Here is a 13,274-nt window from a genome sequence, read left to right as displayed (position 1 = left end):
AATTGGGTAATTTCCATTGCTAATGGAATGGATGTTAAGTGAGTTTTGCCGCATTTTATGACCTTTCTTGCTACAGTTGTTAAGTGAATCTCTGCAGTTGTTAAGTTAGTAACATGGTTGTTACTATGGCTTCCCCATTAACAATTCCCCTGATAGTTAGAAGGCCTCAAAAGGGGATCACTTGATCCTAGGACACTGCAATATATGCCAAGGTGACCATGGGGATGCTGCAATGGTCGTAAGGGTGAAAGGGTCATATGTTACTTTTTTCAATGCCATTGTAATTTTGAACAGTCACTAAACGAATGGTTGTAAATCAAGGACTTCCTGTACCCTTAAGCCAGGGATGAAATGCTACCAGTTCGGTCCAGTTCGCCTGAACCAGTAGTAAAAAATGCTACTGGTTCACCGAACCGGTAGTAAAAAATGTTAAGAAAAAAGTTCCAACGATCAGCTGAGCGACCTGGGGAACTTTTTAAAAAAACTTTTTTTAGCATTTTTTTACTACTGGCTCGGGCGAATAGGTAGTAAAAAAATGCTTTAAAAAAAAAAAAAAGACCTGGATGATCATAGCTGGGCTGCATGATCATCGGAGCCTTTTTTTTTTTACTTTTTTAAAGTATTTTTTTACTACCTATTCGCCTGAGCCGGTAGTAAAAAAAATGCTTTTAAAAAGTTAAAAAAAAAGGCTCCGATGATCACAGCTGTGGCACGTGATTGTCGGAACCTTTTTTTTATGGGGGTGGGATCCATTTTTGCTCCCAGTAGGCTTCCCTGAAGCCTGCTAAGCCAAAAACAGGGGGTGTAGGCAAAAATCGGGGAGTCCGTTTTTGCTCCCAGCAGGCTTCCTGAAGCCTGCTAGGCCAAAAACAGAGGGTGTAGGTAAAAAACCGGGGGTGTCTGTTTTTGAAAGAAAGAGAGAGAGAAAGAAAGGGGGGGAGAGAAAAAGGAGAGGAAGGAAGGACTACAAACCTGGCACTAGATGCAGCTTCAGAGGATAATAAAGGGCTGGAAGGGACCTGGAAGTCATCTAGTCAAACCCTGCTCCAGCAGGACATTGTTAGTGTGTTTCTGTCTTTTGATCCCCCAGTCACATGGTTACATAGCCACATCCACCCAGTCAGAGGACCACACCAAGCTACACTCACAGAACCGGTAAGAAAGAAATTTAAATTTCAACACTGCCTTAAACCAACCTGCAACCAATCCAGCTCATAGAACAAGATGACCACAGGTGTATCAAAATACTCTTGTGGCTGCTTGCATTACTGCATTTTGGACCAGCTGTCTTCAAGGGCATCTCCAAGTAGAAAACACATTGCAATAATCCAGTCATGAGGTGATTAGGGTATGAGTTCCAAACAGGCTGTGCAAGAAGCGGGTAAGTGCGCACATGCGCACAGCTCCACTTACATGAGTGGCAGGTGAACACACATGATTACAGCTCGCCTGCCGCTTGTGCAAATATACCTGCACACATACTCACCTGCCACTCCTGCAGAAGCATTCCCCCTACCCCCACCACCACTGCTGGTCCACAAAGTCAGAAAGCTTGGGGGGCCCTGGTCTGAGGACCTCCCAATTAAGAAATTGGTACAATTGGATGGAAAGCCACCCCCTCCCTAGCCACAGCTGCCATCCCCTCTTGCCACATTTGTTTCATTGAATCTTCCCCCGAATGATTTATTCCCTACGTGCCTTCACTTAATCCTTTCATCTCTTTTTGATTGAAACAAACATTACACTGATTTACATTTGCCATAATATAAAGATTTGCTTATTGTAGTCCCCTCTGTTTCACTGCCTTGCTCTGTATATATTTTGATTGTATATTTAGAGTAAATATAATAATACTGTTCTATATTTCCTCAATGATGAGGAAGATGATGAGTGATCTAATCAGTACTCAAAAGATTTTGGTGAGTTTCTTAAATTAGCAATTGGCATGAAGATTTTTGTTTGTTGTTTATATCTCACTGTAATTGTTTTTACAAATAACTGAAGGCAGTGAACATATCCAACACACTTTTCTTCTGCTTTCTCCATAACAACCACCCTGTGAGGAGAGTTGGGCCAAGAGAAACTGGCTGGCCTAAAATCACTCTGCTGGCTCTCATGGCTGGATGGGACTAAACTCACAATCTCCCATTTTCTACCCTGGTGCCTTAATCACTAGATCAAACTGGCTGTCCTGTTTCTAACACAGAATGAGAAAGCTGCATTTGTTCATATTACTGAATGTTTCAATAAAATAGTCAAAGTTTAAAGAAAATTATTAGCAGAAGTAAAATATTTCATCAAGCTTCAAGGACACAGATGTCCATTTTGCAATTATGCAAGTTAGTTTGTTCTTATAGGTAGTCCTCAACTTGTGACCACAACTGAGCCCAAAATTTATGTTGCTAAGTGAGAAATTTGTTAAGTGAGTTAAGTAACTTTTCTTGTTACGTTTGTTAGTTGAATCGCTGCAGTTGCTAAATTAATAAAAGAGTTGTTAAGTGAGTCTGGTTTCCGCATTGACTTTGCTTGTCAGAAGGTTGCAAAAGGTGATCACATAACCACAGGATCTGCAACTGTCATAAATGTGAGTCAAATGTCAAGCATCCAAATGACAATGTGGATGTTACCGTGGTCATAAGTGTGAAAAATGGTCATAACTCACTTTTTTCAGAGCAGTTGTAACTTCAGTCATAAATTGTAAGTTGAGGACTACCTGTATTAAGTTTGACATATTCTGCAAATATTAAATTTATGTAGAGTTTCTAAGTGCATTGTCGTCGTACATTCATTCCTTTTTCTAGGATCTTTACTGAAGATTTTATATTTGTGCAAAATAGCTATTTATTTCTGGAAACAAACAAAAAAGAAGGGATTTCTTTTATGAGTAAGGCTGCATTACTAAACAAATATATAGATTAGAGAAAATGATTTAGCAATAATCATTGTCTAAGAAAATATTTCAATTATTTGGATATTATGCGTAAAATTCATAGCAGATATCTTGAGAATAATTATTTTCCGGAATAGTTCTTTTCTTTTGGTAAATATTGTGATCTGTCCATAATAATCATGGTTCAGCCTTTGTCTGCTAGTATGATGATGATAGTCTGATCCTTTTTTAGATTTCTGAGGGCTGCTCTACGGTGAGTTGATTTTGTTCTCGTCTTCTTCTGGCCTGTGAAATGATGATTTGTCTGATGTTTTCTTAGACCTTTGGAGGAAGTCCAGTAGTTTTAAATGCTCCTTCTAAGGCTGCAAAGAATTCTGGGTGATTGGCATCATCTGCGTTATAGTTGAGGCCTTTCTGAAATGAATGGTTAGAAGTGGAGGACACCTGTATTTCTATCCTTGTACTCCAATAGAACAATCAATAACTATTTTTATTTGAAAGAAAGTATCTCCACATTCTTTTTACACTAGTTTCGAAAAAGCATATTTGCTTTTTGAATTCGGCAGTGTTATTAGCCAGTCTTGCAGCAGATGCCGATTAATGATAAATACAGTGCTGTTGTTCCTTTTCTCTCTGTATGATCTGAAACTACAGTGTTTCAGTGTAGCCGTTGTATGTTTCCTCCTCTGTGTGTGTGTGCTTGTGTGTATGTATGTATGTATGTATGTATGTATGTATGTATGTATGTGTTTAATAAAACAGGTACAGAATCTTGTTCATTCTTGTGAACAATATATTATATAGTTAATTCTTAAGTGAGTTTGTGGATCATGGCAAATGCCTTGTAATATCATGTGAGGGGGATTTATGGCCTTGAGTCAGAAAGCTGACCTAGTTTCCCATCTTGAAAATAAATGTTCAGTACATGCCACCAGCCCCTTTTCCTCAGTTGCTTGACCATATCCAATTACTTTGACAGATGTACTTCTTTCATCCTAATCATTTGACACAATTAGTAAACACAAACTAGGATGCTGTTATAACCAGAGGACAGATCTGTGGTATTATTCTGCAACAGCCAACAAAATTCCATTTTATTCTTCATTGAGAATCTAATAAATAATGAGTGTTCTAGTATCATTTACAAAAACCCTAGCAATAATTGAGAATTACAACTCATTTCATAAAGATAAAAGATAAGAGTTCCTAACAATAGCTGTGAAATTCATCCCACGCTTGTTATACATTACATAATCTCTCCTAAAAATATTATTTTTTTATAATTGAGAAAATTAACTGAATTTTTTGCTAAAAAGCAATATGTCACCGATTTTTATCAGGAATTATTTAGTTTAAACAGTTTAACTTTTTAAATAATGAATAGTAAAAAAAAATCCTGTTAAGCTACCATTAAAGGAAGAAAAATCCCAACTCATTTTCACATAGTATTCAAGTTTCTTCTTTCTTATATTTTTACATTTCTTTAATATTCTCTGTTTTTATATTTCAGTATATTTCCAGGAATTTAGGAAGCCAGTTTTTTTCAGTTTCCATTTACATTCAGAATGTAATGCATTATAAACATTCCTGGAAACAGATGGTAGTATATTAGATTAGATGAAATCAATTTATTTAAATTTAGGTCTGCTGTATCGGTGGCTAACACAAAACCATTTGTGCATTTAATTTAATTTAATTTAATGTAATTTAATTTTACAAAGGAAAGTCTAAGGAAGCAGGAATCATCCTTCTCCTCAGTTAATTTTCTAAGGAAGTGATGTACAACTTCTACTTGGTGGAGAATTTGAATGGTCTTTCCCTGACATATCTAGAACCGGACAGTACCGATCCTCAACCAACCACACAAATCCCATCACCACCAGCAGTTCACCTCCAATGACCCTGACCTGATATAATCTCTTTATCACAAGACCCATCACAAGATTCACTGATGACTCAGAGCTGACCCTTCACAAGACTTACCACAAGATCCTCACTTGACAACTCACACCTGAAACCCTTATAAACAAAATATTATAACAGAAGAACACTGACATCCCCTAAACTCTGCTGAAGATGTTACCTAGCCTGGTAATGAAATGTTCAGAAACCAGCCCACAAGCTCGGAGAATGAACCTTCACCCTCATCCTACACATCCTGAGCTCCAGATATTTGCCACTATTGCAAATATCTAGAATCACCCACCTAAAATGAGTGAGGCCACGCTACTAAATAGATATAATGAGAGATAGCCAAATGATTAAAGGCTTAAAAGTTCTGCTTTTGTTTCTTAAAATCCACTCCCCTTTCCTTATTTGTTTGGGCTTTTTTGTTTATGTTTTGTTCTGTGTATTCCAAAAGGGATTCTGGGAGCCATAGCAGGAAATGAACACTAGTTATGTTCTGTAACTACCCTAAGCTTGTAGTTCCCAATCCTTTCAGGTTTGTAGTTCCCAAAATTTGTTAAAATTGCTATGACAATGAATATGCTTTTACAAAAGGAGAACTTGTAGTCATAAAGTACCTATCAACAAGGTATGTATGTATGTATGTGTATGTATGTATATAACAATTTAGTAGATATTTAAAAAGCATGAATCAGGAACTGAACAGATAATTAAAGCAATTGCCCCTGGTCTTGAAGCATTTATGCTTAGCTAATTATGATGTAAGGGTCAAATTATGTTATTTGAAATAATTCAAATAACTTTTTATTCAAAGTAACATGCAAAATGAATGAACTTCCGTTTTATTCATAATTTACTACAATGGTAACTATAAGAAATTAATGAAAAAATTTGTTAATTAGTTTTAACAAATTGTTAATCTTTAAGAAATTCTTTTAAATAGAGATATCTTGTTTCAGTAACCTGCTTATATGCATATTTAAAGTTGTATATACATATTTAAAGATACATGCAAGGCTGTATTTTCATCATCTGTTATGTTAAAGTTTAATGTAAATAGTGATTATTGGGTTTTTGTGATACATCATTTTCACAGAGCCTTTGGGTTTGTGTGCCTCTGTGTCTGTGTGCTCCATGTTGACCTGTGTTCTTCTGTGAGGCAAGACTGTAGAGAGGGAACAATAATGTCATCCTGCTTCCATGGTAGAATTAACTCTGATTTCAGCATTGGTTTTCCTGACAGTTTCACTGAAAATCACATTATAGCATTACTGTTAGAAGGGCAACTTGTATTGAGGTGATGTTTGATTTGTTTGTTTGTTTGTATCCCATCTTTATTATTTTACAAATAACTCATATACAATATATCCAACACACCATCTTCCTATTTTCTTCACAACAACAACCCTGGGAGATGGGTTGGGCTGAGAGAAAAACATTGCAAAACGTCACGTGACGGCAACATGACGCGGCGAGTTTGACAACTTTGCACGAGACCAAGCTCTCTCTATGATAAATCCTTGGACTTTGCAAATTGAAGAAGACATAGGCAGATTTTTAGATTGGTTTTGCGAGAAAACAACTAAGCTCAGAGCATCAAAGAGCATGCAAATTCAAAATCATAATTTGGTCTTCATTATTCCAAATCCCATCCATTTAGATATATCACTTGGTTAATTTTAGTTTAATTTGAATACAATAAATTAATAAGTGCTTTAAAGTCATTGCATATAAAACAGCATTTGGAAAAGTATTTACATATTGCTTCTAAAGCTAATTAAGCCGTTAAGTTGGAAGACTACGCATTTGTTTTTTTATCCTCATAAGAAAAAGACTGCCTCTAAGTTCTATACCTTAATTTTATTTGCAGATACTATTAATTTATAAAAGAAAAGTAAATAAAATGATAATCATAGTGTTTTGGGACAAAGATTACTGATAGTGTAATGCCAAAGAAACACACGTATAAACTCCAGAAATAATTCCTTAGGAAGGTCTGAGCAGTTAGTACCAATAATGAAATTTATAGGATGGTTAAATAACATAAAATAAATATTTAAAAGTATGTATATTTTTAATTGCATTTGAAAAAAAATTAAAATATAGCTGAGGAGAAGGAAAAGAATGGATGAAGTGGAAATGATATAGTCTGATCTGGACGGTAAATTAAATAATCTTGGTAAAGATATCGATTGGAAAAATTCTTCTGAAAAATTAAGTGATATTGTAGTAAGAAGCTGTCACATGCTAAACCAAACTGTAGCAATCTCTCTAAATACAGTTCTTTTAGTTTTGGTCTTCAGAATTTTAGCAAAAGTGTTTCCTATTCCTATTACAGATTTCTATATGTTTGGTAATGAAATAAAGATCTCAGTCATGCACAGCCGGGGACCACCTGCAGCCCCTAAATAGCTTGCACACAAAATTGTCACAAAATTGTAGTTTTTAATGTGATAGCTTATTAATTACCTTCTGAGTAACCATGTTACTATATTTATTCGTTAATTGGTTTTAAATATAAATGAAATTAGGAGGCACAATTATTTTTCACTCATGCCTACTTTTTTCTCCTGGTCGCAATATTTTTTGCTCTCAATTAAGCTGCCTAAAGTCATCTAATGGCGAGATGGCCGGCGTAGAAATTTAATAAAAAAATATAAAATAAATAAATAAATGCATAAATTAAGCAGGAAAGGAAAAGTATAGTCTTTGGATCAGAAAAGAATGTATTCCTACCAAGAGCCAACTGATTTAACAGGCTTAAATTGGATACAGATGTCCATAATCTATTAGAAATGACCTTCACGGGCTTTGCTTTCTATACTATAAAAAGTAACAATACTATTGTTTCTCATTTTTATTTAATCTACTCTGCAATATTGGTAGGAACATAAATACAACTATGAATATCTTCTTCATCGCCTTTATCCTTCTAGTGTTTTCCTGCAGGTGCAGAATCTGCTTTTCAGATCAACTAATGCTGCTCTGCATGATCAAACACAGCAAATATTCTCAATATATTTATTTATTTATTTATTTATTTATTTATTATTTTTTATTTTTTATTATTTATTTATTTATTTATTTATTTATTTATTTATTTATTTATTTATTTATTTATTTATTTATTTATATTCTTTTCTTTCATCTCTCCACTGCAGTTATTCCTGACTCCCTACGAGTAACTTCGGAAACCCAGACTCTAAAGAAGGTACAACATGATTCTCTGGAGTTAAAGTGTGAGATTACCAAGAATACTGAACAGCACAGCCACATTTCCATTGCCTGGTATCGTCAGAAAGTAGATGAGCCTCTTGTGGAAGTTATTTCTCTCAGCAAAGACTTTGTACTGCGTGCAGGAAGTGAATACACCCAACGCCATGCAAGTGGAGATGTCCGTCTTGATAAAGTGGGCGAGACTCAATCTAAGCTTACTATCTACAATCTTCAGTCCTCTGATGAAGGCGAGTTTTATTGTGAAGCAGCTGAATGGATTCAGGACCCTGATGGTACTTGGTACGCTGTGACACGCAAGCAATCGGAGAGCACTATGGTCTATGTGGAAGGAACTGGTTAGTGTACCAATTTCTTTTTACCTCTCTCACAGCATGTACTCTCATGATTTCGGTTTTGGCATCAGGGGATTCAAGATAGACAAAATAATTTTATTAGGACGAGCTTCAGAGACTTTGCCTCCTTCCATTATGTTGACCACTATATCGCTACCAAAAGCTTTTGAGGGCTGTTTCATAAAGCAGTGGTTGGAAACATAAAACCTATACATATTTTAAAATTTTAAATGAATCTCATATGATTACAAAGTCTCATAAATTTTGATTCTCCCCTCCCCAGATTCTCACAAGAATATTAGTGACAATGCCTAAATCTAATGAGATTTAACAATCTCTCAAAATGTATGTACATGTATATGATTGTATATACATATGTGTATATATAGCAACTGCTGTACTTTTAACATTTGGATTACAACTTAATAGTTCCAAATTTCACTTTTTAAATACATCATTGATTGATTGATTGATTGATTGATAAATCATTTAGTTAGCAGATGCAGGTGAAAACTTGAAACCAAATCCGACATTCTTATACTGGTATAGAATGATTTATCTTAATTGTTAGTGCATCAAATAATCTGTTCTTTCATTGTTCCATTATTTACAGATTTGATGATTTAGTTTATCTGGGATGTGTTTAAAGAGTCTTTATCATATGGCTATTGGTTCCTTTATTTCAAAAAAAGTAATTTGAGCAACTGTTGACAAGAAAGATGTTCATATGAGTGAATGTAGCAAAATAATAGCCCGTCTATTGTTCTTCTCTCCATAATTGCCAATATAGAATTGAATCCTTGCTTTGACAGTGGCTTTAGCTACAGCATCAACGTGTGAATTTAATTTAACCTCTTGGTGTTGTATGTATATCAAGGTGGTTAAAATATTTTTCATTTTATAAGCTATAAGCCAGAGTTTAGTAACAGTACTCCTAATCTCCTCAGCACTGTCTTTATAGTATTCTTTTGTTCTCTTTCCCTTTTATTTTGTTCTTCTCCTGACTTTTGTTTTGTTCTCTTTGTAACTGGAATTTCACATCTTCACATTTCACCTAAACTAATTCCTCTCTGGTACTACTTAGAAAAGGAATTCATTTGGCCTTCCATTTCTACAATATTATTGTATCACCATCTGATCAGAAGCCCCTTAGAAATTTCTGTGAGCGTTACTGTTGGGAATGAAGTTTATTTTTACATTTTTTTATATCCAAAAAATACTCTTCAGCTAAAGGTGTTCTAGCACTAAAATGATTAGCAAGAATGCTATAAGAGATTTTGTTTGACTGAAAAAAAAAATGTAGTTCTTTAGAGAAAGTTTTATAGAAAATGATTTGGCAGTGCAAGTATATATAAACCTGACTAGTGTGAATATGTTATATCAAGGATAGAATCATTATTTTTGATTTATAGTAAAATTAGAATACAACTTGATTCTTCAAATGTTTTGGATTATAACTTCCACAATTTCTTAATAATTGGTTGGGTGATGACCTAGTCCTAGCCTAATACTGGGTTCATTTTACCCAGCACAATTTGAGCCAGTTATCATTCTGAGAAAAAAATTGGGGTTCAACGCTATTTCTATTAGAAATAGAAACTATTTCTAATAGAAATCGATGCTTGGGATCTATTTCTGCTTGTGCAGAAATAATGCTTGGGATCCAAGTTCAAATCAAGCAAGTTTGCTGATATTTAACAAGCTGTTTTATACCATTAAACCATATCTGTATGCACATTATAATTTCCTGATAGTTCATCATTTGTTCTTGATTTATTGAAGACTTGAACAATTTAGGCTAATAGTCCATAATAAACAGGAGGAGGAATTACTTAGCTATGCTCTCTAGTTCTGAGTGTGTTTTTTAACACATTAGTGATGAACTTTTTACCTTTGCACTTTCACCTGGGCATTCTTGACCACAGCTTCAGCTAAATGCCATTTTACCTTCCTTGTTCCAGTAATCAGCTCACTTGCAAAAATTACAAAAATTGCAGCAATTACAAAGCCACAGTGGTCAGCTACACTAACACTTCCTTTAACTGGAGCATTTCTTTAGCTTCCTCTGGTAAGTGTCAAAGTAGGTGTTAGCTAACTGCTGATTTGATATAACAATGGCTATATTAAGTAAAAGCAAAGAGAGTGTTTAAGATAGACTAACTCTGGTTGATGCTAATTCATGATGCTTGCAAAAGCCCTTTAATAGTTTGCTAGCAGGTTTATAGCTTAGGACCTCAGGAGCTAATTGCTATTGGAATCCAAAACATCTGATAAGCCTCAGGTTCCTCATCATGTTACAAAATATACTGCCTTGCTTTAGGCTAGGGTATTTAAATTTATGTTCACAGTTTATGAAAACCTACAAAATGGGGAGTATTATTTACTGTACATTGGACATACACCTTTTTTCCCTTTAAATTAATCCCAGCTTCTATATATTAAAGGTTTCATTAAAAAAAATTCTGATTGTTTTTCATATAAATGAAAATATCTTAATATTCATATAAAATGTTCATTACTCTTTTCAGTGCCTTTACTAAGCTATGTTTCACCCTCTGTTGCTGTTGTCCTATGTTGTGGTCCTTTTTGAATGGTGATGTCCTCTTTTTGGCCCATCAGTCAGTAGTTTTGGTAGGAATTGTTTACTTAGAATAAAAGAATTACAGCAGTTGTTTCTAGTCTTTGATATATTTAGTACATAAATTCATACAAACTGTTTACTTATGTAACAAGCCAAAATTTTGAAGTAGAGAACATTGCTTATAAAAGCTCTTTTAAAATAGTATACAATTCAATTCTTGAATTGATATAATCTAAATTGGTATAGTTCTTCAATCCGTTAGCATGAAAGTAGCTAGCAAATGATTATTTTGCAGAAAATTAGTATCTAATTGCACCACGTATATAGTTTTTGTGCTTTCCTATACATAAGAAAGATGTAAGAGAAAACAAAAACATAGCTTTTGGAGATGAAGTTAAAATACAGGAAGAGACACAATTGTTAATACACATAGTATGTTCAAAACAATTCTCAAATAATAATTTCTTAACATTATCTAAGCTTGTTAGCTCTTTCATGTTTGTATAGGGCTGTGACACAGTTTCATTGGTTTGTATGTGTGTATGTGTACGTATTGTTTGTTCTGTTTCTTTTAGATATGGATATCAACGTTCGACTAGAAACAGAGAAGCGGACATACATAGTGGGTGAACCTGTGGAGTTTAGATGCATTTTGGAAGTACAAAATGTTGCCAAGAGGTATTTCTCCATCTCTTGGGCCTTTAATAGTTCTCTCATTGCTACTTTTGGTGCTAATGCTGTGCCAGTCCTTAACAATGAGTTTGCCCAGAGAGAAGCCTTGGGACAACTGAAAGTGGCCAAAGAGAGTGACAGCATCTATATCCTAAAAATCTACCGACTCCGATTGGAAGACAGCGGCAAATATAACTGTCGAGTGACAGAGCGGTTGAAGACGACAACTGGTGAATTTATTGATGGAGAAAGCAAACGGCCAAAGAACACACCTATTACAGTGCTGCCTCTTAGTAAGCATAAATCTTCTTTGCTCCTATTGATTGTGTGGGTTTCTGGGACCTGGGCAGATTTATGATGATTATGACACAAGCAGCTAATTGGCTGATTTCTTTGCTTCTGTTGAGAACAGTTTGTAGAGCATCTTAGATTCATTTAACTGAAAAAAATGTATATGCTACTTTACCCACAAAACTCCAAACATTTTATAGCAAATAAATTCATAAATCAGGTAGACATCGCTTAGGAACCACACATTCAGTAACCATTTAAAGGTTACCCATGGCTGTGAATGAGAAGACTTATGGCTAGTCTTTAAAGTTGTAACTATCGCAGTATCCCTACAGTCAGGTAATCACAATTTGGATACTTGGCACCTGGTGTGCAATTATAACAGTCACAGCATCCTGCAGTTACAAGATTGCCATTTCTGACTTTCACTACCAGCTTCCCACAAGCAAAGTTAATGGGGAAATCGGCAATAATTAGCATAATGACATAACATTCAGTGTCCATGCATGAATAACAGAATAATAGAGTTGGAAGGGACCTTGAAGGTCTTCTAGTCTAAACCCCTGCTCAAGCATGAAAGCCTAAATGGTTGTCCAAGCTTTTCTTAAAAATCTCTAGTGTTGGAGCACCCACAACTTCTGGAGACAAGTTGTTCCACTGATTATAATTGTTCTATCAGGAATTTTTTCTTTAGTTCTATGTTGGTTCTCTCCTTGATTAATTTCCATCCATTGCTTCTTGTCCTACCTTCAGGTGCTTTGGAGAATAGGTTGACACTCCCCCTCTTCTTTGTGGCAACCCCTTAGATATTGGAATACTGCTATCATGTCACCCCTAGTCCTTTTCAACCCTATGTCCTTTAAACTAGACATAACCAATTCCTGCAACTATTCTTCATATATTTTAGCCTCCAGTCCCCTAATCATCTTTGTTGCTCTTCTCTGCATTCTTTCTAGAGTCTCAGCATCTTTTTTATATTGTGGCAACCAAAACTGGATGCAATATTCCAAATGTGTTCTTACCAAGGCATTATAAAGTGGTACTAACACTTCACATGATCTTGATTCCATCCTTCTGTTAATGCAACTTAGAACTGTGTTGGCTTTTTTGGCAGCTGCAGCACACTGCTGGCTCATATTTAAGTGAATGTCCACTAGATCCCTCTCACAGGGATCGCTTAACAACCACAACTGGAATTGCCAAACTGCTGTCCTAGGTCAGTGCAGTCACGTGTTTTTTTTTCTTTACAATCCCATTGCTTAGCAGTGGAGTTGCTGGTCCTAATAATGGTTATTAACTGAGGACTACTTGTATAATAGTGCTTTGTACCATCAAATTATATATTTATTTGCAGAGTGATCCA

General features: G+C 35.1%; 1 protein-coding gene across 1 annotated transcript in view; it reads left to right on the top strand.

The window, feature by feature from the left end:
* IGSF3 (immunoglobulin superfamily member 3) overlaps positions 1–13,274 on the top strand; it is a 111,186-nt gene that overhangs the window by 41,586 nt on the left and 56,326 nt on the right. Inside the window, exons 3-4 of the mRNA XM_070943718.1 lie at positions 7,960–8,370; positions 11,524–11,913. Coding sequence (XP_070799819.1) covers positions 7,960–8,370; positions 11,524–11,913 — 801 coding nt within the window. The remainder of the gene's footprint in view (positions 1–7,959; positions 8,371–11,523; positions 11,914–13,274) is intronic.

The sequence above is a fragment of the Pituophis catenifer genome, unplaced genomic scaffold (genome assembly GCF_029215685.1).
Source record: "Pituophis catenifer annectens isolate HBS135680 unplaced genomic scaffold, rPitCat1.0.hap2 SCAF_4, whole genome shotgun sequence".
In the NCBI taxonomy this organism is placed as follows: domain Eukaryota; kingdom Metazoa; phylum Chordata; class Lepidosauria; order Squamata; family Colubridae; genus Pituophis; species Pituophis catenifer.
This window is presented reverse-complemented; position numbering and strand designations above follow the sequence as displayed.